At 58.1% G+C, this 23,458-nt stretch overlaps 1 protein-coding gene across 5 annotated transcripts; it reads left to right on the top strand.

The window, feature by feature from the left end:
• Window positions 1–23,458, top strand: Stra6 (stimulated by retinoic acid 6). 5 transcript variants are annotated; one of them, XM_013519049.1, is made up of 18 exons: window positions 1–146; window positions 9,623–9,747; window positions 12,431–12,497; window positions 12,760–12,845; window positions 13,782–13,921; window positions 14,265–14,431; window positions 15,135–15,257; window positions 17,108–17,175; window positions 17,293–17,372; window positions 17,538–17,599; window positions 17,917–18,100; window positions 19,283–19,358; window positions 19,777–19,910; window positions 20,755–20,872; window positions 20,953–21,054; window positions 21,694–21,857; window positions 22,115–22,276; window positions 22,698–23,458. In XM_013519049.1, exons 2-18 carry the CDS (start codon window positions 9,638–9,640, stop codon window positions 22,865–22,867), a joined length of 2,013 nt encoding a protein of 670 aa, XP_013374503.1. In that variant the 5' UTR covers window positions 1–146; window positions 9,623–9,637; the 3' UTR covers window positions 22,868–23,458. The 5 variants fall into 5 exon arrangements, with proteins under 5 accessions (XP_013374503.1, XP_013374504.1, XP_013374502.1 ...); XM_013519050.1 differs by lacking the exon at window positions 1–146 and adding an exon at window positions 4,451–4,612; XM_013519048.1 differs by lacking the exon at window positions 1–146 and adding an exon at window positions 8,727–8,882 and having other exon boundaries at window positions 9,590–9,747.

Raw genomic sequence — 23,458 nt, forward strand, 5'->3', positions numbered from 1 at the left:
CCGGCTCCTTTCAGAAGGCAGAGTGTCCTGGGGAAGGACATTTGCTCAGGCCAGGCTGCCCTTTCCCCCTCCTGCCCTTACTGCTGCTGCTCCCTCTGCCTACACTGCCCAGAGCCTCCAGGCAGTCCTGCTCCTCCTGCAGCCTGGTAAGCATGGCCTGTGACCAGGCATGACTCTGCCCTTTCCTTTCCTGTCCCCAGTGATGACCTGTGGTTGCTGGATGGAATGTTCCTTCGGGGCAGGGCTGAGTGCCTGGGGGACAGCTAAAGCATCATGGATGGGTGGGTATGCTCGATGGACGGATGGATGGATGAATAAGTTGAGAGATAGAAGGATATATGCATTGATAATCGCAGCTCAACTTCTATTTGTGGGTTCCATCTATGAGAAGCAAAGACCATTCTGGGCTTTTGAATCAAAAACTTGGCCTCAGAGATGCATCAGGTGCCCCCATGGTTCAGCTGGTTCAGTGGTGAGAGGGTGAGTGGTAGGGCAGGAGGGAGGGGCCTTTGATGCTTGGGCTGCCCTAGACTGGCCTTAGTTCTACAGAGAAAGCCTGGCACCATGAGGGAATGTCAGCATGCTGGGGCGGAACGGCATTCCACTTTATAGCTGAGGCTGGAGGAACAGGGCAGATCCCTGCCCCCACCCCAGGCTTCTTTCCACTCCTAGTTACCTCCCTGGCTGAACCTCTGGCAGCTCTCCAGGGGTCTAGGCACCGGAAGTGGCTGTTGCTGGGGGCCAGGGGCAGGAGGTATGTGGTGGTAGCCCAGAAGGATGACTTCCCAGCCACCTCTGCCATCCAGCGTGGGAAATGCATTGGATCCCTGAACTCCTCTCTCTCTTTAGCATAAGAGAGACCACTTGAGTCCTGGCTTTGTTGGAGGAGCTGGGCCTGTAATTAGGCCAACGGGTGTGTGTGTGGGGGTAGGCTCTTCCTGTTCCTACAATGGCTTCTTTCAACCTCCCTTGCTGCTACCTCGAGGGCCCCTTGGGCTCTTGGACCCCAATCCTTAAGGACCCACCTACCACTCCTGGCTTGGCCTCCTCTCTAAGCTGAACCCTCCCTGCAAGCTGGACATCAGTGAGTCCTGTGAGTGCGACCTTACCCGGGCTGCAACCTTGCCCCTGTCACGAGGAAGAAGTGGCCTCCAGAGGTCAGGTGGGTGGGGACAGCGGTGGGGTTGCTGCCATTCCACGGGATCTGTAGCCCCCGCCCCTCTGCAGCGTCCTCACCCTCACAGGCCCTACCCTTTGCTTCAGGGCTGAGGCCACAGGTTAGGGAGTGACTTCAGCCTGGGGCTGGCAAGGTGAGGCATGCTACCTTTGTCACCACTTTGTCACCATGGCACAGATGGAAAAATGTGGCCCGGAGCCTGGAAGGTCTGTGTCACTTGGCTACTAAGGAACAAGGACAACGTTAGAGACCTGGGCTCTTCTTCCCTCCACTGAGTGTCTGGCCAAGGGAGTCTCTCCCTAAAATAGTACCCGTCACCCTGTCCAGACACAGGCAGTAACTGCTTGGGCCTCCGAGAAGCTCTCTTGTCCTAGCTTAGCTGGGTACAGCTGTGGGAGGGGCCTGCGTTACATGGGGATCCCCGGTTCCCCTACCAACCCCCTCCTCCAGCCTGGTCCCCAGGGGCTAAAGTTCCTGGGCTGGAGGGAGGGGGGCAGCGTCCCTGCAGCGTCAGCCATGCTGGCCTTGGCTTTCATGCACCAGACAATTGGCCAGGCAGGCTCCCAGTGTTCATCCCAGCGGGGAGGCCACCTTGGGGCTCTGAGACCAGCGCCAGCTGTCCTCCAGCACCACTGGGGACAGATAGCAGGTAAGGGGCAGGAGGAGCAGAGCTAATAGGGCTGCCCCAAGTCAGCCCAAGCTGGCCCTGGGTCAGACTGAGGTGGGGGCAGGGGCCAGCTTGGAAAAGGTACTGCCTGAAACTGTTAGGAGGAGAGGGACAAACTTTGTAGCCAAACAGAGAGAGAGAGAGAGACAGAGACAGAGACAGAGACAGAGACAGAGACACAGAGGGTGACAGAGAGGCATAGAGAGAGAGACAGGAAAAAAGGAAAAGACAGAGTTGTAGAGAGACACACAGTTAAAAAGAGAAACAAAGAGACCGAAGCTTAACTGGGCAGCACACAGTTGCAATCTCAGTGAGGCTGAGACAGAAGGATTGCAGTTTGAGTCCACCCTGGCCACTTCAGCTAGACCTTGTCTCAAAATAAAAAATTAAAAAAGGGCTGGGAATGCAGCTCAGTGCAAAGGCCCTGGGTTCAATTGCTGGTACTGCAAAGGAAAGGAAAAAAAAAAACAGGCAGGAAAGAAAGGTAGGCAGTCGGAGTCACACAGAAAGGGTGACATTAATGGGGATAGAAAGAGACTGGTAGACAGGGCAGACAGAAGGACAGTGAGATAGAAAGAATGAAACCCAACAGGGGAGTGGACAGAGGCTGATAGAGGACAATTGTGCTGAAGGGTACGCCCCGGCCTGCTGTTTAAGCAATTTCCTGCCGGGTGTCCCTACCACAGAGCAGAGCAGAGGCCACACTCTAGGAAGGGAGGTTCCTGGGGAGAGGGAGGTGGGCTCTGTGATGGACCTGGGGGTGGAGCGGGGGTGGGGGCTCTGGCTAAACTTCCAGCTCTGCTGCTGAGCCTGGCACCCAGAGATCTCCCTGGGCTTAGGTTTCCCTGTGGATGTGTCAGAGTACTGGGTACACTGGGGATCTCTGGGTCTCCTTCTGCTTCCTTTATCTGTCTCCCCAGCCAATACTTAATTTCGAGGGTGCACTAACTTCAAGGGAGGCTGGGGAGTGGGCAACACCGTGCTAAGGGTAGAATCTACTCATACAGCCCAGTGGTTCCTTATATCAGTCTTCATTGCATCCTTACAATTTCCTTTTGCTTGTTAAAAACAATTACACAGGCAACACAAGGTTTCCAACACGTGAAAATCCTCCCCCACCCCAAGTGTGAGGCTGTGAACTGCTTGTTGTTTACCTGCCAGGCTCACCTTCTCTGTCTGCACACACGTCTGCTTAGTTCAAGAAGTGTGAGATGAGATCGTGATCCGTGTATTGTCCCACCACAGGCTTCCTGGGCTACTGTGCTTGGCCAGTGTCCAGGAAGTTCCGCCATATCCAGGAAGTTCCGCCATATCCAGGAAGTTCTACCATATCCGGAAGGCTTTGACCACGTACACCGTCAAAACTGATTGTGATGGCTATTGGGCTTACTGCCAATTTCTTGCCGTAAATAAACAGTTTTGGGCATCTTGTCTGCATATCTACCTAGGCCTTTCTTTTTGCTTTTGTTTTGTTTTTTTGAGACAGAGTCTCACTACACAGTTCAGGCTGGCCTTGAACTCACTATGTAGCCCAGGATTGCCTTGAATTCTTGATGATCTTCCTGCCTCAGCCATCATGCCTGACCACCAAAGTCTTTCTTAAAGATGGGTTCTTCAAAGTGAGCCAAATGTTAATTCTCTCTGTGGGTTTAATCCTTCCTACCTGCAAGCAATTCTTCTCCATGGTGAACATGGTGTTCAGGTCCAATCTAGGGACAGGATGGCTTCCCTGCCTGGTCTTGGGCTCCCTCCTGCTCCTCCTGAGGCTCCTGGGCTGCTCTTTGATCATGGGTTGCTCTTTGATCGACTGCCTCAGCCTTGCTGCTTCAAAGAGGCAGGGGCAGCCTGCCCTGCCCAGCTCCCTCCTCCTGAGAATTTAGCACACCCTTCTTGCCCTGTCTTTCTTGGGCTTTAGGAGGGAGGAGTGGAGTATGGTAACCAGAGCTCAGGAGCTGGGAGAACAAGGTGCTTGCTGCCTCACATCCTGGGGTATACAGGAATGTGTTGGGGTGAAGAGCAGGACCCCATTTTTCTAGGAGCGGAGGGGAAGTTCTGAGGGGGGCTTTTGGTCCCCCTGAATGGATCACACCTGGAAAGTGTGCTGAGCTCCCCCTCCCCCGGCTACCCAGCCCAGCTGGACAACAGCAGGGCGCTGATCGCCTATTAAAAGCTGAGCTGGTGGCCAGCTCTGTGCAATTCATCAGGCCTGGGACTAAGGGATGGTGACAAATGTGAGAAGGTGGGGGGTTCCTGAGCCCATCCTGGCCACAGCTGGAGAAGCTCAGCCATCAAAGCCCTATGCAGGCTTTTCTGCTGGGGTGACTTGGAGGGCCAAGGGGATCAAATTTCGGGCAAATGGCTGGGGGGCGGGTGGAGAGGCCCTGCTGAGGGGACCAGGGCCTGTGTGTGGGGCCCCAGGCTCTGGGCCTGAGCACAGGGAAGCGGGTGGGGTGGGCTCCTCCAGAATCACAGCAGCCAAGGTCCGGGGACAGGAGGAGGGGCAGGACCCAGGCTGCCTTCCGGAGGAGGAGACCACACACCTTTTAAGGCAGGTGCTGGGGACTCTGCTAGGGCCAGTGGCTGAGACCCACAACCAGTCCTCTGGGACACCAGCTTAAGACGGTGCTGGGGCTTCGGGAAGAGGCCCTGGTGTTGGGGAACATCATGCAGCACTCCCAGAGTGATCAGTAGAGGACAAGGAAGAGGTACAGAGTGTAAGGCCAAGAGAATCCTGGCAGAAGTGGGCTGGAGCTAAGCTGGAAGACCAGGTAGGATCTGGACAAGTGGGAGCAGGGAGCAGATGGACCAGGGGCAGAGTAGGCACCAGGGGTGGAAGAGGCAGGACAGGGTGGAACAGTGGGTTGAGGGAGCAAGTGTGGGCTCCAAAGGGCAAGGAAGTCAAGAGGCACCTCTGAGCAGGGCCTGACTGCTGTAACATGAGGTTGTCCTGTGTCAGCGGGGATCTGCCCAGCAGTTAGTGCCCAGCACCGAGCCTGTTTCCAAGGCCCAGCTGTGGTGGTACCACCCCAGGGAGGAAGAGCTGTGAAAGGAGAATCAGAGCTCTCACAGCTGGCCAGTCCTCATGCCCTTTTGGCTAGGGCCACTGGGTGTTACCTTTTCTTGACTGTCTCCCCTGAAGGGAGTCTCACTACTCCACAGGAGTAAGAAAGCTGCCTTTGTCCTGAGCTGAAATCTGCCTCTACCTTCCTCCCTCCAAGCCTGTTCTAGCACAGCCCTCTGGGAAGGGAGAGGAAGGGAAGGAAGAGCACACCACTCCCCTGGAACAGCAGGCTACCCTCCTCCTCCTCTTCAGAGTATCCACTCTCCTCCCTGGGCAGGGTGGCCTAAATCCCTCCTGTCGGGGTGGTGCTGTTGGTGCAGGGCCATGAGAATCCTGGGGCGAGCACATCACAGATGCCCTGAGCCTCCTGTATGGCACTGCAGACAGGAGGAGGACAGGCACCCACACCCACCTGCTCTGAGCCCAGCAGCCTTGTTCCCCAGGCCATTGCTATGCAGGCCAGACTAGGTGGGCCAAAGTTAAGCCCTGTGTGTGCTGGATCATTTGGGGTGTACTTGCACATGTGGTGTGCATGTTTGCATGAGTGTGTGCATGCAGGTGCACGTGTGTGCATGTATGTGTGTGTGCACGCATGCCTGTGTATGTGTGTGCATGCGTGTGTGTGTGCACACATGGGCACTCCCCTGCCAGCCTAGGGCTGACCTGCTTGGCTACTCACCCGTGGGCTGCAAGGGTCCCCAGGCTGCTTAAGCAGACACACAGTTCTGGTCCTCCTAGTCCCTGCTGCTGGTCTGCAGCCCCCTGCAGGGTGCAATAATGTAATAGCTTTCTTTTTTTTGTTGTTTTTTTTTTTCTGGTACCGGGAATCGAACTCATGACCTTGCGCTTGCCAGGCAGGTGCTGTGCCACTGAGCTAAATCCCCAGCTCCAGGGTGCAGTAATGTATGTGGGGATGGGGTATTGCTGAGTGTTGGAGTACTGAGTGATGTGCTGCTGGACTCACAGCCAGGGTTGGGGTGGGAGACTGGACAGTGACAGGTGTGGGACCTGCTGTGACCCAGGCTTGATTCACCAGGGTCTCAGTGTCCCATGAGTGTTGCTGAGGTCCCGAGGTGTGACGGCAGTTATGTGGAGTTACTGTAGTTTTGAGGATTCCTGGGGGCCATGTAGAAGCTGTGGAAGGGTCTGGGGTGACACTGAATTTTTGGAAATTTGTTGAACTTCTGCAGGTACTCTGGATATTGGAGGCCATGGTGTGTTTCTGAGGTCCTGGGGATGTTGCTGGCCTTCTCTGGGCTTAGCTCTTTGCCCTGGGAGGATTTGATGACCACAGACAGCCGAGGGCATGCACGTGGCGTCCGTTCCTGGACACAAACATTCCTTGGGTTTAATCAACTTGAACGAAAACACAAGGAGGAAGGAAGCCCTGTATCAGGGCTTCACGGGCCAGTGGCAGCCCGAGGGCAGGCACCCCATGCCAGGTGCAGATGGCAGATGACCTTCACTGACTGAGTGCAGAAGATCTGAGGTCTTCTCCTTCCCAGGGGGGATAGGGCTTAGCACCCCTTCCATGCCCAGAGGGAATGCTGCTGGCCAGGAATGCTCAGGGACATTGGTGTCTCCCACCTCAGACTGCCCCAGGGCTCATGCTGGCCCTGCAGGAGAGTAGCCCTGCCCTTCTCTGTCTTGTTTCTCCCACCCCCATCTCTGCTCTCTTGAGATGCTTATTCATTCTTGCTATTTATTATTCCTGGCCCTCTCTGGGCCCTGCTCTGAACTCTCTCCTCCAAAAAGCCTTCAAGATTGACCAAGCCTTGTCCTCACTCCTTTCTCTGAGCCTCTGCAGGTGTCCCCAGGAGTTCCTGCTCTCCCACCCTCCCCTGATAGCACAGCTGCTTCCCAACACCCTGCTGCCCAGGCCTTTGGTGAAGTCCTCCAGAGGGGCAGCCTTACTGTCCTCCTCTCCCCAGCACTGCCCTATGCCAGCTGGCTCCTTCCTAACATCCTTGAGGCAGCCTGCCACTTGCAGATGGGTGCCCCAGGCTCAAGAAGTCCGGTCTGCCTCCCAGCTGGAGCTCCACGGGTCTTCACTTGGGCTGGTCCCTGCCCCCACAGAGGGGGTGGAGCTGGGGGCAGGGGGGCCGGCAGAAGGCAGCGGGCACCTGGGCAGCCTGGCCAACTCTGTGGCTTTGATCTGCTTGCTACGGCTGGGTCTGGTGTGCTGGCTCTGCATTCTTGAGCTGTGAAGTCACTGAGGGAGGATAGGGAGACAGAGAGAGAGAGAGAGAGAGAGAGAGTGTGTGTGTGTGTACCCACAATAGAAGAAACTGGGGGCTGGAAGTGATAGATGTGGGGCCAAGATCAAGAGAGGGAAGGGACTCACAGGGCCCAGGGCCAGTCTGGGGCTCAGACTTAGACAGCTGCCTCTCCCCCTGCCAGGCCCCACCTCTCTACCTGCTCCACCCTGCCAACCCCTGGTACCCGCCTTCATCTCCCCAGTGAGAAGGGAGGTGGCACCATGGGTCCCGAACTCATGAGGGGGTCACAAGAGTGGGGACCATATCCACAAGAAGTCTTTTGCAGGGAACAAGTTTGGGCCAGAGCGGGGAGGGATTATGCCCAGATTATGGGGGTACTTTTTGGTCCGGCTGCACTTCTAAGGTTGAAGGGGCCTCTTCCTCCCTCATCCATCCCTCCATCTCTCCTTCCCTCCAGATGTAAGCCAAACACCCCCAGAGCAGCCTTCCCTGTCCACCTGTCTAGCACAGTCAGCTCCAGCTCTGCCTCTCTTCTCACCCCACCTCATGTCCGTCTCAGCAAGTTGGACACGGTTTTGTCCCCTCCACACCATTGCCTGTTCAGTCCCCCTGAGGCACAGGGCTTGCCCTCTGCTGCCATGGCAGCAGCATTACCTGGCATTAAAGAGAGATTTGTTAAATGAATGAAGGCAGAATTGGGCAGGACCTGGTTCCAATGGGGTAAGGGGCAGAGATTCTCAACCCCAGCAGCTCTGCCTGTGTGGAGAGTGAGCTTCCTAGCAAGGATGAGGCTCCAATCATTGGAGTCTCATGAGGCAGGTTACTTGAGACCCCTGAGTGGTGAAAAGCATGGGGGTTCTGGTGATGGAGCAGGGGCTCTGGCTAGTGGCCCTGCCTTACAGGACAGGCCTGTGGGCAGAAGGCGGTCACCCAAATAAATGAGGCCTTTGCCAAACTCGATTTCCAAAGACCCTCTGGCCCCAGAGCAGGCCCTGTGCTCATGGGAAGGAGAGGCAGAGTTCAGCTGTGTGTGGGCCCAAGCCTGGGGACAGCTCTCACTTCCGACCCTGGCGTGAGCTCCTGCCTTGTCCCCCTAAGCTCAGACTCCTTCGCAGTCGGAGAGCTGATTTCTCTGTAGGTTGGGAGGGCAGGCACCCTGGAGCTCTGGAATTTGCTTGGCACTCCAGGGGGTGTCCTCCTCCCCAGAACTGTATGCTTCCCAACTCCAGGGAACAGAGTGGGCACACAGTAGTATGAGCTCATAGAAGGTGTTGCATGAGTTTCTGTAGAAAGAAGGAACAAGTGCATATTACACCCCCTGACTGTGGAATATTGGAAAATGGGGACCCTCAAAGTTTCAGGGAGCTGCACCCCCTGCCCCAATACATGGCTGAGAACTTTCTCTGCCTCTCCTGTCTCTGCAGGGGATGGGCAAGAGGTCCAGGTACCCCAGGAGGAGGGAAGAGGAACCCAGGTCTAGGCAGGAGGATCAGCAGGAGGCGGGGTGCTGCTTGCCTGTCTGTGGGTCTGGTTCAGATTTAAAGGACTCATTTCCGCCTATGGGAGTGAGTTATCTTCTTGTGAAATCAAGTTGTAGGAACAAAAAGGTTCCACCAGTGAGACGCATGTGGCCTCCTTCCTGGAAACGCCAGGAAACAGCCCAGCTCCCCTCTCTTTCTCTGTGGGCTGCTGCCATCCCCATCTCTGCAGATGTAGTGGGCAGAGGTGCAGAGGTCCTGGGGCAGGTGCTGAGGGCAGGTACGTGAGCCCCGTGGTCAGGTGCCGCTCCTCCTGGCCATACCCTGCAGGGTTCCTCGTTGGGGGCTTCACCAAGAATGATGGTCTGCGCCTGTCACCAAGGTTTCAGGGGTCAGACAGGACAAGTGGAGGCTGGGAAGGGTCTCCAGGGACAATAGGCTAAAGGTGGGGGCTGGACCCTGAGAGCAGGAGGGGTGGGAGCCCAGCTGGGAGGGCCTGACTGGGCAGACGGAGCGGAGCCGCCGCAGCCCGCCCACCCTTTCATCTCCGCAGCTCCTTCCTCTCCGGTCCTCCCTTTGGCTGTGCCTGTGGGTCCATCTGTGGGATGGGTGGGGAAGGAAGGGGGTCTCTAGGGGCCCGTGCACCGCACACTGCACTGGGAACATCTTTGCAAAGGGTCGTCTGAGCAAAGGCTTCCTGGCAGCTGTTGAGATAGTCAGATAGGTGCTGTAGCCAGAACTCAAGGACCCTGAGGGGGGCATCCAGATAACTGTCTGCGGGCCGGGCAGGATTGGGCGGGAAAGGACAGGAGGGGACAGGAGAGGCTCTTCCCCTCCTCCTGTGCCAGTCTTCCCAGGCCTGCTGTCCCAGGCCAGGTTTTCCCAGAGAGCCAAAAGCAAGAAAGTAACCTTTAGGATTAAAAAGAAATCTCTCTTTGTTTGGGTTTTTTCTTTTTTTTTTTTAAGCCTCTTTTCACATTTTAGTAGTTTTTTTTTCCTTCTCTTGTCTGGGGATCAAAGGAGAAAGGCCCGAGAATGTCCTTTTCCCAGGCAGCAGAGAACCAGACCTCTTCCAGGGGCACAGATGACTACAGCAGCTGGTACATCGACGAGCCCCTGGGGGGCAAGGAGCTCCAGCCAGAGGGGTGAGTGTGGCAGCCCCAGTCTGACAGCCGTCAGAGTGGTCTGTGGGGCTCAGACCCGGGCAAGGACTGGCTCCGCTATTCCTTTGCTGTGTGACCCTAGACAAGACACAGCCTCTCTGGGCCTCCCTCTGTATCTGGTTCTTAAGGGCCCCAGCCCTGCTGTTAAAATGCTCGAGGGGAGGGGGACCTGGGCCAGGTTGGTGGGCAGCACTGTGTACCCTGACCTTGCAAGTCTAGGGTGCCCGTGGTGATCTGACTGGCAGCCAGAAGGGAGAAGCTTGGCGAGGGGGCTGGAAGGGGTCCCTGTGGTGACATTGAGGGTATGGTGTTTACAGTGTCAGGTTTTCTGGGCTTGCTGAGAGGGTGGAGAGGCAGAGAACCAGGACAAAAGGAGGGGGTTAGGGTGGATTCCTGGGCAAACCTTGCCACTCTGTTGTCTTTGGACAGCTGAGTCTCAGGGGGGGTAGATGCACAGGTCCTGTTTCTGTAGAAAGGGTGCGGGGCCAGGGGAGGGCGGGGAGGGAGGCAGGCAGCCAGCTCACCCTGGGGTGGCCTGAGGACTGCTGGCCCAAGTCCTTTCCATTGTGATTTAGTCTGGGCACCCTGGCAGAGGAGCTGGGTCTTTCTGTGCCCCTTGCCTACTGCCAGGGTCGTCCAGCCACGTGAGATCTGGAGCCAAGTTCTCCCCTGTTAACCCTGGCCCCTTCCCCCGCCTCTCCGCTCTGTCTGAGGGTTTGGGGGACTGAAAAGGTGAGACTGTGTGTGTGTGTGTATGTGTGCGCGCACATGCTGAGACAGATGTGTGCACATCTGTTTTCCATTAAAACTTGAAACTAGAGAAGGAAAAATGCTCTTGCACCTCCCCAAGGCTGGGGCTGTAGCCTGGCCAGGCCTGGGTCACCCAGCAGGGGCAGAGGCCCCGCCCAGCCCTGGGGGAAACACTGTCCTTTGGAGAACTTAGGGTTCTGACCACCTGGAAGACAGTTGTACTGTCAGCGAGGGTGCACACCACTTGCTTCCCCAGCTGTCCCCAAGAGTACTGGGCTCCCTGTATCCCTGCCGTGTGTGTGTGTGTGTGTGTGTGTGTGTGTGTGTGTGTGTGTGTTTGTGTGTGTGTGTGTCTGTATGTGTTGGAGAGGGGCCTGGAGTCCCTGGAGAACTGAGACCCCCACCTGGCTGAGCCCTCATCAGAAGCCATGTCCTTGGGAGTGCCAGGGCCCAGTTACTGGCAAGGGGCCAGGCACCTGCCGCCAGCTCTGTGACCAGAGATATCATTTCCAAATAAAATTGGGGGCATAGAGGAGCCTGGGAGCTAGGGAGTGCTGGAGGTGCAGCCCCTCAGGAGGGTGGCAACTGAAATTTGCAGCCCCCTTTTCCCACCATGGGACACAGTACCTGCAGGTAAAGAGGGTGTTTTGATTCTACTTACTTAGCAAAATCAAGAAGAGATACTTGCTAATCCTCCCACCCACCCCTACCTCAAATGGGGTGCAGAAAGCTGGGACAGCAGGGGAATTCCAAGGCCGTGAACTTGAGCTCACCTCTCTTCCTGTGAGTCAGACACCCAGGGGATGGGGTGTGTTAAGGCTGTGGAGGGCTCTGCATGGTGGTCCACTGTGCCCTGCTGGGTCTAGGGTTGGTAGACACTAGTGACTGTGCTTAGGGTGGGCTCAGCTGCAGAAATGCCCCAAATGCTGGGACATGGCCCTGCTCAAACATCCTAATGCTCCCAGGGGCCCCTGTACCTCCTCTAACCTGGCCTAGCCCCACCTCTGGGTCACCATCAAACCTGGTGCCAGCTACCCATCAAACCTGGTGCCAGCTACCCTGCCTCTCATCCTCTTCACCTCTTCCTCTTCCTCAGGGCTTCCTTTCCCTGTCTTTGCCCAGAGATGCCAACCTTAGCCCATGCTCAAATCAAAACCCACTCCTCTTCCTGGCATCCTTTAACTCTGCCTGTGTCTCTCCTGAGATGGAGCCTCCCCCTCACTCCCTGTGGGACTGTCCTTGCCTGTCCCATGGCACAAGACAGGAGTCCACATGTGGTCATTCACACATGGGCTCATGGGGTGAACACATTGAGCTGAGGGTCCGACAGGGACATCAGGGTCCTGTTCTTGGTATGGCTTCTGGTTTGGAGCAGAGGCCTCTGGGAAATGATGCAGTTGCTCCAGGGACAGTGTGCTGGGTCCCTACTGGGCTGGGCCTGGGAAGACAAGACTGAGCAGTACCTGAGAGGCTTTCAGAAGGCAAGGTTCTCCACTCTTGGGGAGCCAGACCCCCGAAAGGCATCTACTCTGAGAGTCCCACAAGTAGGAAGTGAATCCCAGGACCAAGGAGGGGGTGAGAATGCAAAGGGGGTTTGCATTCTCTCTGCAAGGAGCGCTGAGCAGGGGCAGCCAGGTTTTCCTGGAGCAGGGGTAAAGTGGCCTTGAAGGACAGTGGTGTTGGGTGAGCTAGATGAGATGCTTCAGCCAGGCTGGCTTCCCCGGGAGCCTGTGGCCTTCAACCCCAGAGCCCCAGCGCCCTAGCGGTTAGCGCAGGAAGAACTGGGAAGCGGGCAGCTTTGTAGGAGAGGGCAGAAGGTTGTGGGGGGTGCTGGGGGGAGCTGCAGTGTCCTCAGCCTCAGACCCAGAAGCACACCAAGCCCCCTAGGCTGAGCCAGCCTTCCTTTGCCCCACAGGGAGGTGCCCTCCTGCCAGCCCAGTGTGCCACCTGCCCTGTGCCACGCCTGTCTGGCTGTGCTGTCGGTGAGTCCAGCTGGCCTGCCGTGTGTGCCTATCTGGGCACAGAGATTGGTGCAGGGGCCCCCAGGCCCCTGGGAATGGGTATTGGGGCTGGCCCCGGGTGGGGATCCATGCTGGGCATAGGCCAAACCCAGGCATCCCAACATGGCATAGCATGGGCACTTGGTGGATATCGGGTGCTTTGGGACTGACTGGGACCGAGGTCTTGGGCTCAGGTTCTGGGGGAGGCCTGAGCCCCCCAGTCTCTCCTGCCCTCTCCTTCCAGATGCTCGTCTTGCTGCTACTGTCCTGGCTGCTGTTGTGCCGCCGGCTCCGGGCCGGCTATGGGCGAGGAGGGCCTGCTCTGCCCAGGTTGGTGCTGGGCTTGGGTGCCCTTGTTCAGGGCCGTCTGGGAGAGTAGGGTGTATTGGTCATTAGTAGCCAGCTCTGAGTCTGCGACATCCCACTTCTGATTTGGGGTTCTCCCCACCCCCACCAAGACCCGTTGTAGTCTGGAGCCCCAGAGTGGGGAGGGGACCTTCTCAGGAACAGGTGGGACCTGACTAAGCTCTCAGGCAGCCCTCAGTGTCTTGCTGCCTGCCATCACCACCACCTGATGCTGTCCGACCCTCCTATCCCTGAGGGTGTCTGGGGCCTTGCCTGACTCAGGAGGGAGGGAATGACCTTCCCTGCAGTGGAACTTTCTCTTCCAGCTGTATCACCTCAGGGTCCAGGGCAGGAGACCCAAGGAGATGGGACTGGGCAGGCGGGTGCAGGGGATACCACAGGGCTGGGGGAGGTGGTAGTGGAGCCTGAGTGTAGACCAGGTTGGGTTTTGTGGGGACCTGGCAGGGGGTCTCTGGCTGAGCGGGGAGCCCGGGGAAGAGCTGGACCAGAGCCACGGAGGCTGGGGTCAATGCTAGGGCAGCCGTGCGTGCTGTCTGCCCGGGCCGGGTCCCCGCCCAGGCGGGGCGGTGGCTGTTACACAAGGATGTTGTGGCTCCCAGCGCTCTGAAGCCCTGCCAGCCCACACAGACAGCAGGGTAGTGTGGAGGCCGAGTTTCCTGGAGCTTCCTCGCGGGTGCAGGCAGCAGGACTGCTGCTGGGACTTGTTCCTGCCGGGTGCGCGTCCTCGTCCTTGGCCACGCAGGGCCCAGAGGGAGCCAGAGGCACTGCGCAAATACCCCTGGATGAGTGGATGATAGAGGGGCAGGTGTTCTCTATCTCTCTGGTTCCTGGACACAGCCTGGGAGTGATCCAGGTCCTGGGGTTGATGACCCCCTCCTGACCTGTCCTCTCTTATGCCAGCCCTGTGGATTTCCTGGCCGGGCACAGACCTTGGGCCGTGTCTGCTGCTGTCTTCATGGTCCTCTTCAGTGCCCTGTGCCTTCTGCTCCCCAGTGAAGACCCACTGCCCTTCCTGCCCCTCACCTACACACCTGGCCCAGGTACACCGTGCAGCCACAGCCTGGGGCTGGGTGATGGGGTGGGCTCAAGATGGTGACGGTGAGAACAGCTGCTCCGCTGCACGACCTCCAGAGGTGTGGACAGCATCCCATTTTACAGGGGAGGAAACCAGAAGCCAGAGAGAAAGCAGCAATAAATAGCAGCTGAATTACAGAGGGCTTCCGTGGGCTCTGTAAGAGCCCACTAAGCACTGTATACAGAGCTCTAAGCACTGTATACAGAGCTCGTCTTGTTCTTGCTAAAATGCTAGGTGAGAGGTGTGGATGAAGGAGACAGGAAAGAGGCCCCTCCAGCGCATGTCTCTCTGCCCATTTTACCTCCCAGGGCCCTGGAAGATGCTGGCCCTGCTCTACTACCCTGTTCTGTACTACCCTTTGGCTGCCTGTGCCACGGCCAAGCACAGAGTTGCATACCTGCTGGGGAGCGTGCTATCCTGGGCCCACTTGGGCGTCCACATCTGGCAGAGGGCTGAATGTCCCCAGGCGCCCAAGGTAAACCGCTGACTCACAGTGGTCCAGGGTGAGGGGTGCACAGAGAAGCCTGCTTGGACCTGCACGGCTGCTTTTATCTCTGTTTATGTGCCGGGCTTCTCCCTTATGCAAGGGTTCCATGCCTCTAGGCACAGGCAGTGCCAAGCTCAGCTCTTCTAAGGGTGAGGCAGGGGACAAGGTAGCTGGGAGGAGGGGGCCGGAGGGGAGGAGGAGGAAGCTCATGATCCCCATCACTGATCCCAGCCTCCCTTGGTCAGGTCAGAATGGGAAGGCAAGGGAAGGGAAGGGAAGGGAAGGGAAGGGAAGGGAAGGGAAGGGAGACGGAAGTGGTCCGTGCTCAGTGGGGGAGGGGTTCAGAGGAGAATCCAGAGTCTCAGAACTTGATGCTCAGTTACAAACTATACCTAAACAGAATTAGGCCGCCATCAACTTTCTGGGGTACCTGCGGCCTAACATGCTGGGAAAGGAACCCAGGTGATGGAATCTGGGAATGGGGGTGGAGTTGTGTAGCTACCTCTGTTTGGCTCTGTCAGGCTTGTGGGCATCAGGAGAAGGGGCAGTAGGTGTGTTTGTTGGTGGGGGGCGAGGGGCAGAGAACCAGAAGCTCCCCGTGTCTCTCCCGTCCATCCTGGGGTCCTTGGGGATGAGGTAGGAAGGGAGGTGGATCTGGTTCTGGTTGTAGATAATGTGTCTGTCTGTCCAGATCTACAAGTACTACTCCCTCCTGGCTTCCCTGCCTCTCCTGCTGGGCCTCGGCTTCCTGAGCCTTTGGTACCCAGTGCAGCTGGTACAGAGCTTCAGCTGCAGGACAAGGACAGGCTCCGAGGTAAAGGGACAGCCTGGGTGGGATCCGCCATGTCTGTGGCCCTGCACATGGCCATGCTGAGCTGCTGGGTGACCTCCTAGTCCCCTCCCCAGGCAAAGCTGCATCCTGACCCAGCTCTAGGTCAAAGGCAGCTGGATAATGGCAGGTGCAGGAGAGGTCTGGGAGGGCTTCTCAGAGGAGGTGGACTTCAGCAGCAACCTGAAGGACAGGGAGGATCTGGAATAGGAGAGAGTAAGAAGGAGGCACTATAGGTGCAGGACAGTGTCACAGAGGGCAGAGAGGGCTGTATGTCTACTCTGTTCACGCTCACCTTGGTGGCACTGGGCAGAGCATAGCACATAATAAATACTGAGCAAGTATTTTGGGGGATGAAGGGATACATCATGAGGAGAAAGGATTATTATTTTTTTTTAGTTTTGGATTTTTTTGGACAGGGTCTCACAGGTTCAGGCTGGCATGAACTCACTATGTAGCCCAGGCTGGCCTTGAGCTTGTGGCATCCTCCTGCCTCAGCCTCCTAAGTACAGAGACTATAGGCACATGCCCCTATTCCCAGCTGAGAGGAGTCCTGAAAGATATTGCAGGGTTTTTTTTGTACTGGGAATTGAATTGACAGCCTTGTGTTTGCCAGGCAGGTGCTGGTGCTAAGTGATATGACCACCTGATACTGAAGTTTTATAGGAAGCCCTGTAGGCCCCTGACTCATGTCAAACCCCGGGCTCAGTGCTGGGACTCAGAACTCAGTGACCCGGCCTGGCCTGCTGGGGCTTCCTGGGGTGGGGCGATGACTGGGGCAACAGACCTGGAGATTGCCCCCAGAAATGCACCATAGGAAATGTGAGCACAGCCCAGTGGCTTCCTGGCTGGTGGGGTGAACGAGCCTCCCCAGAGGCCCTTGAAGAGCAGAGGGGTGACAAGAAAAGCTGGGGACACAGGGCCTGAGGACTCAAATCCTAAGTGCCACCTTTCCTGCTCTCCTGTCACTCATGCTCCGGTAGGGAGCCCTACCTCCCTCCAGTTTCTTTCTTTTTTTCGTCCTGGGAATCGAACCCATGACCTTGTGCTTGTGAGGCAGGCACTGCATTACTGACCTATATCCCTGGCCCTTCCCCCAGTTTCATAGTTGGCTCAGGAGAGGGGTGCAGCTTCCCTGGACATGGAAATGCCATGTGCCAGGCTGTTCGCTGCCTCCAGGGATCCTATCCAGTATCCCCCAACCCCTGTCCTCCTGAAAGGGATAAATACTATCTGGACTTGGTCAAAGAGATCTAATCCACAAAGGACCCAGCCAAGCTCAGCTGACCCACTCCAGCCAGGGCCTGGGTTTCCATGGCAACAGGTGACCATGGCCTGCATTCTTGGGATCTCAGCTCAGGCCACATGCCCAAGGCCTCTGCCACTTTGCAGGAGGCATGAGGCTTGGAATGTGGCTCAGGCAAATCTGGTCACCCTTGTGATCTCCCTGAGTCACAGTAGGAGAGGCCAGGGACCTGCCTGGGAAAGCCCTGTGCTATGTCCTGGTCAGCTGTGTGCCGGGGTACCCAGGCTCCTCAAATCCTGTTTTGGGGAGAAGGGGCCAGAGGGTGGGGTGGAAACAGGGCAGAACAAAGGCTATCTTGGCAGGACGTCCCAGCCTGGGACTCTCAGAGAGCAGGCTAAGGGGTCTTAGATTTGTGGGAGAGAACAGGGCAGCTCTGGCAAGCGTGGGTCTTTTTGCTGTAGGTCAAACGTCAATCTTGCACACCCCACCCCTGCATGGCCAGGAGGTCCCCACGGAGACCTGCTGGTGTTCCCACAGGTGTCCAGAGCCTGGGGACAGCTCAGGAAGGCCCACCTCTGTCTGTCCCCAGGGGTTGTGGAACAGTGATTCTGAGGAATACCTGAGGAGACTTCTGTGCCGGAAGCAGCCAGGAGGCCGGTGAGGCCCAGGCACCCAAGGGAGGGTGATGGTGGTGGCCAGGTGGGAAGAGGTAAGGGGCAGGTCAGCCAGGGCAGGGGCTTCTCCTGTGACCCCAGTTGCCTGATCTTCCTGCAGCTCCTGCCACACCTCCAAGCAGAGCTTCCTGACCTGGGCCTGGGAGTACTCCCGACGCTACATCTACACCCCACAGCCGGGTATGGGTCCCTTGTCACCAGGAGGGACAACTGTCAGCTTGGGATAGTGGAAGCCCCTGGCCTGGCCCTGGTGGCCTAGCATCCTGGCCTTTGCCCAGGCCCCTTGGAAGGTTGGGCTGTGCCTGATGCTGCTCCTCACCACGCCCCTTTCTTTGGCGACCCCAGGATTCCGCCTGCCCTTGAAGCTGGTCATCTCAGCCACCCTGACAGGTACCGCCACTTACCAGGTATGTCCTGCATCCCGTAGTGCCATCCACGTCTGAGTCCCTGCCTGTAGCCCCCAAGCCTAAAATGGCTCCAACCCAACTCACATGACAGCCGATTAATGATAGACGATAGAGAGATCATGGACAGATGATAGATGACTGGTAGGGAACAGACAGATGGTTGGCGGGAAGCTCTGCGGGGCCCTGTCCAGCCATGTCCGGCCCTTCAGGCAAGTGCTGTCTCTGTCCATGCTGTGTGGCTTTGGGGCCTGGGGACACTAAGGAGCACACAGGATGCCCTGAGAGCCACAGGCCGTGGCTGTACTGCTTTGGCGCAGGACGTTCTCTGGCTCCTGCAGGTGGCCCTGCTGCTGCTGGCAAGCGTGGTGCCCACTCTGCAGAAGGTGCGGGCAGACGTCACCACGGAGGTGTCCTACCTGCTGGCTGGCTTCGGGCTGGTGCTGTCTGAGGACAGGCAGGAGGTGGTGGAGCTGGTGCGACACCATCTGTGGGTGCTGGAAGGTGAGGCCACCCGGGGTCTCCAGGGACTGGGATGGGCACAGGAGTTGGGGGCCGGGCTGGGTCCTTTGCCATGGGAGCTGGGTCCTTGGGCACTGTCCTTCCCTCCCTGAGCTCCCCTGCTTCATCACCGCTGGAGCAGCTGGGGCTTCCAGTCTAGGTTCCTGGGACCTGAGGCACCATGTCTGGGCAGCCCCCACCCCTTGTCATCTTCAGGGTTGTCCCCACCCCAGGCCCAGTGTCTGTGACCATTGCTCCAGGTGTGTCCACAGAGGAGATCGTAGCCATGGGGGCCGAGGCTGAGGAGGAGACAGGACAGTGATGCAGGTGGCGGCAGGGTATCTTGATGATCCTGCTGGTCTGGGATGCGTTGGGCAGGGCAGGCACTTTCCTCACCTCCTTGGCCTCTGTCCTGCCCTAGATTCCTCACTCTGGCCAGGCTTAGCGAAGGGGCTGGAGCTACAGTAAGAGTGGGCTTGGGCCCTGGGATCTGCTCTTTGCCCAAGGAGCAGATATCCTAGGGTTCCCTCTACTTTCCCTACCGGCAAAATGGGTACCACTAGCCAGGCATGGTGGTGCACACCTGTAATCCCAGCACTTGGAAGGCTGAGGCAGGAGGATCATCATGAGTTTGAGGCTGCCTAGGCTACAGTGAGAACTTGTCTCGCTAAAGCTGAAACTGCAGTCTTATCCTGGAGGCCCTGTGGGTGTGGAAAGGCACCTTTGGCCACCAAGAGGGCCCAGAGTGGACAGGATGAGGATCAGAGAGGCAGCAGAGAACAAGAAGGTACTATGCAGGCCAGGTCTGCAGCCATGGAAGGAGAGAGAAGCAGGAGATGGTCAGAGGGTGACCAAAGGCCAGGCCTGTGGCTGAGGGGCCTCAAGAGCCCGTCACCCACCACTCTGCTCCCTGGTGAGGCTTGGCCATTGCAAGGCACCACAGCGTTGGATGGTGGCCTTGTCCTGGGAGACAGATGGTGAGGCATTATGCGAGCCCATGGGCACATGGAGGCTGCAGGGGCCAGTGCCTCCTGGGGCCATGCAGCTGGAACGAGGGAGGGGGCAGACTTCAGGCCAGGGATCCCTCCTTGGGGGTTGCAGCAGGTTGTCTTCTATGTCCTATGGCCAGGGGAGGGGAGCAGTGCCAGAGGCTCTGTGACTCCAGCCCTACCTTGTCCCCCGCAGTGTGCTATGTCTCCGCTCTGACCCTGTCCTGCTTACTCACCATCCTGCTCTTGGTCCGCTCACTGGCCACGCACAGGTGAGAGGCCAGGCAGGGACCCTGGGGGCCCAGAGAAACACTGGGTTAAACTGGGCAGCCGGTGTCCACCTGCTGGGATGAAGCCCTGTCTGCCTTGCCTTCTGAGTCAGTGGCCATGTGTCACCCCCATCGCCACTGCTCGTCCCTGCTGTCCTGACCTGGCTTGGGTTGAGCCCTCCACCTGGCTTTGTCTCCCCTTTCACACCCTCTACCCCACACCCTGTAAAGACTGCCTAGACATCAACTCTTCCTGGAAGCGCCCTCAGATTGAGTGGGTAGCCTTCTCCTCCAGGCTCTGAGTTCCCTGCAGGTGGCTGTGGTGGCAATTAGCCCTGGAGTGTGGCCAGGGGCTGGGCTGGGGAGGGACCAGGGAGAGTGTACCAATCCTGAGGCCCTGCCACCTTCACCCTCACCCCAGGGCCAATCTTCAAGCTCTGTACCGAGGGGCCACCCTGGAGCTGGGTCCCCCAGCACGGAATATTCACCCATCCCGAAAAGTCATATTCTGCTGGATGAGCTTCTGTGCCTACCAGGCTGCCTTCACCTGCCTCGGTGAGCTCCTTGCCCGGCACCCTGAGGTGCCTGCCTTCCGGATGAGGTGGGATGCAGGAGCCGTTAGGGAAAGGGGTCCCTTCATGAGCCTCCAGCGCTGACTGCCACTAGGTTTGTGCAAAGGGGTGGCCTATGTCTGGAGGTGGTAAATTCAAAGGTGGCACATTTTGCTCCTGCAAGGTAGTGAGGCTCCCATCGCTGAGGGGTATGCAAGCAGATATGGACTTGCTGGGGACTACAAAAAGGGCCCTGCCCTGAGTTGGGCTAGGGGACTTGGAAGGAGCCTCCCAGTGCAATCTATGATGATCCCTTCAGGCACTGCAGTGCTGCAGGAGAGGCTGGATCAGCACGTAGTCTGAGGCCCGGTGTCCGTCCCTTTGGTGCCTCTGTCTCCACCTTGCAGGGGAGGAGGAGAAGGGTGATGAGGAGCAGACACATCACTGGGGCCTGAAAGCCGTGATCTCTCGCGTCCCCAAGCCCTCTGCCCCGTGTCCCATTGGTCAGGTGGCCTGGCTGTTGCCATCGACAGCTCCCGACATCTGCCTGGTCCCTGCTCTGGCTCACAGGAAAGCAGCCACTGATTTCCAAGAGGTCCTCATCTGTGGGGATGCAGGCGCAAGCAGGGGAGATAACATTTGCAACCAAGGGCTTCGGTTGTCCACCATACAGTATCCCTGGGTCCTCTTTCACAGAGGGGGAAACTGAGGCTCAGAGAGTTACTGTAAACTGTGCAAGATGGCACCGCCAGGCAGTGGCGGAGCAGGGCCCCAAACCTCTGGATTCTGGGGGGTGGCGGGGTGGGGATCAGCTCCTGTATCTGTCCCCTGCTGCCCCCCTCCCCCAGGCCTCCTGGTGCAACAGATTGTCTTCTTCCTGGGGACCACGACCCTCGCCTTCCTGGTGTTCATGCCTGTGCTGCATGGCAAAAACCTCCTGCTCCTGCGGTCCCTGGAGTCCTCCTGGTGAGGGGACAGGGTGGGGGTGCTGGGGACCCTGTCCCAGGGGCCACTAACTGCAGCTGCCCCTGCCTGCCTGCCTGCAGGCCCTTCTGGCTGCTCTTGGTCCTGGCTGGGGCTCTGCAGAATGCAGCAGCTCGTTGGGTTTTCCTGGACACTCAACATGGACACCCTGAGGTGACCAACAGGTAAGGTAGCCCTGGGCTTGTGGTCCCCCAGGCTCCCAGTCCCTTCTTCAGTGTCTCTTTCCATCACTCTGTCCCTCTACACCGCTCACCCCATCTCTGTCAGGGTCCTGAATGGTAGAAGAGAGGGCTGCCCTTCTGGGAGGAGAGAATCAATAGCCAAGCCTACATTTTTCTTTTCAGTTTTGCATGGTGCTGGGGAGGGAACCCAGGGCCTTTGCACAGAGCTATGCCCCTAACCCGGACCCTGACCCTGTCCACTGTGTAGGAAGGAGGTTCAAATGGCAAAGCTGGGGAACATGGGCCTCGGGAGGGATCTGGGTTGGGGACCTAGAGGAGGGAGGTGGGAGATGTGATGGCCACAGGAAGACCCAGGTGGATGCAGCCTTCAATCTTGTCCCTGCCACCAAGGAGCTCTGCAGCCTCAGCTAAGTCACTCAGGCTTCCAGGCCTCAGTTTCCCTCTCCCAGAGTGGTGGATATATACAGAGAAGACATGACTTAGAGTGGGGTGTGCAGAAGGTGTATGTGGCAAACAGCAGGCGCTCAATGCTTGCATGGCCACGTGGGCATGTGGTTCTCACACTGGCCCTGGAGAAGGGGTTGAGAGAGCCCCGCCTCAGCCTCCTCTACCTGCCCCCAGGCGAGTGCTCTGTGCAGCCACCTTTCTTCTCTTCCCCATCAACCTGCTGATGGGTGCTGTGGTGGCCACCTGGAGAGTGCTACTGTCTGCCCTCTACAACATGATCCACCTCAGCCAGATGGACCTCAGCCTGCTGCCCCTGAGAGCTGCCACTCTGGACCCTGGTAAGGTCCCTGGGGAGGGCTGTGGCCGGGGGTCACTCTGACCTCAAAGCTGATGTGGCCATTAAAGTGTCTGTGGCTGCTTTGCAGCAGGTGGGCTGCAGGTATGGTGTGTTCTAGCAGGCACCCATGTGCAGTATACATGCCCTGTGCCCAGAGTGCCTACATGCTTGGACATGGGGATACATATACTCCCTGTGTGTGCACTGGGGTGTCTGTGCCACTTCTTCCCCAGCACTGGCACCTCTGCTCTCCTGCAGGCTACCACACATACCAAAACTTCCTGAAGCTGGAGGCCAGCGAGTCACATCCAGCCGTGACAGCCTTCAGCGCCCTGCTCCTGGAAGCACAGAGCCCCCGGGCCCGGGCCCGATCCCCAGCAGCTGCCCATGGCAGCCTCAAGCCAGGGGAGGAGGAAGAAGGTGTGTGATCCTCTGGGGTTGGGCGACCCGGCCTCCCCAGCCTCCCTGGCCTCTCCTGGGAAGAGGGCACAGGCGCACGTCCCTTCTGGCCCAAGAATGGAGTGGCTACCTTGTTGGAGATTCTGCCACCCTCGCCTCTCCCCAGAGAGTGTGAGTCCTTTTCCCCCATTGCCCAGGATGTGGGCAGCAGGAGGGGGACACTAAGCCAGCGCATTCCTCCCAAGCCCCACCTCTCCCTGAGGGGGACACCACCACTCTTTACAAGCCTGGTGCTTCCCTGTTGCTCCCTCTGGGCCTGTAGCTGGAGCACAGGCTCCCCGCCGTGACTACAAGAGAACATTTAGACTCTGCCCAAGTCTAGGACGGGGGAGGCTTGGCAGGGTGTTTGCTAAGTGACTCACAGAAGGTCTTTCCCTCTCAGGGATGCAGTTGCTGCAGACAAAGGACCCCATGGCCAAGGCCACAGGGCCCCGTTCTGGCCGGAGCTGGGCCCGTTGGGGTGTGGCCTACACGCTGCTGCATAACCCGGCCCTGAAGGCCTCCCGCAAGGCAGCCCTGGCTGGAGCCCAGGCCAATGGCGTCCAGGGCTGAGGACCACCTGACCCCACACCTCCCTAGCTCTCCTGCCCCACCCCAGGTGGGCAGCTCCTCCTTTTTAGCAGCTGGGCCAGCACATCCTGTCCTGGGAATCATGGGTCCTGGGGCCAGCGGGGGACTAGGGTGGCTGAGGTTGGGTGGCCCTGGGAACACCACCCAGGGTCTGGTGCTCAGCTTTGGTCCAGGAGCCAGCAGAGCAGGGGCCCACAAGCCTGTCTCCCCTGCTTAGCTGGGCCACTAGCTTTGCAGAGACCCTGGAGGCCCCCTGACAGGGCTGGTGATCAGGGTCAGGACAGCCCAGCTCCTAGCTTACCAGCCTGAGCCTCAGCCTGGGCATCCCCCTTCTGTTTCCCCGCCCTTCCCCAAGCCTCCTCTCTCCTCCCTGTGGCTGGCGGCTCCACTCCTTGGGTCCCCAAGGCAGCCCAGGACGAAGACCTGGCCTCTGGTCCCAGCAGCTAAACCACAATTTGAGCCAGGCTCAGGGCTGAGCGGCCCGCTCCTGAGACCCAGGTGCTTATAGTTGCTTTGCCTTAGGGATGATGAGAGGGCTGAGTGTGTTCCTGGTAATAAACCTGTCCCCGAGAA

The sequence above is a fragment of the Chinchilla lanigera genome, unplaced genomic scaffold (genome assembly GCF_000276665.1).
Source record: "Chinchilla lanigera isolate Chin_1 unplaced genomic scaffold, ChiLan1.0 scaffold00049, whole genome shotgun sequence".
In the NCBI taxonomy this organism is placed as follows: Eukaryota; Metazoa; Chordata; class Mammalia; order Rodentia; family Chinchillidae; genus Chinchilla; species Chinchilla lanigera.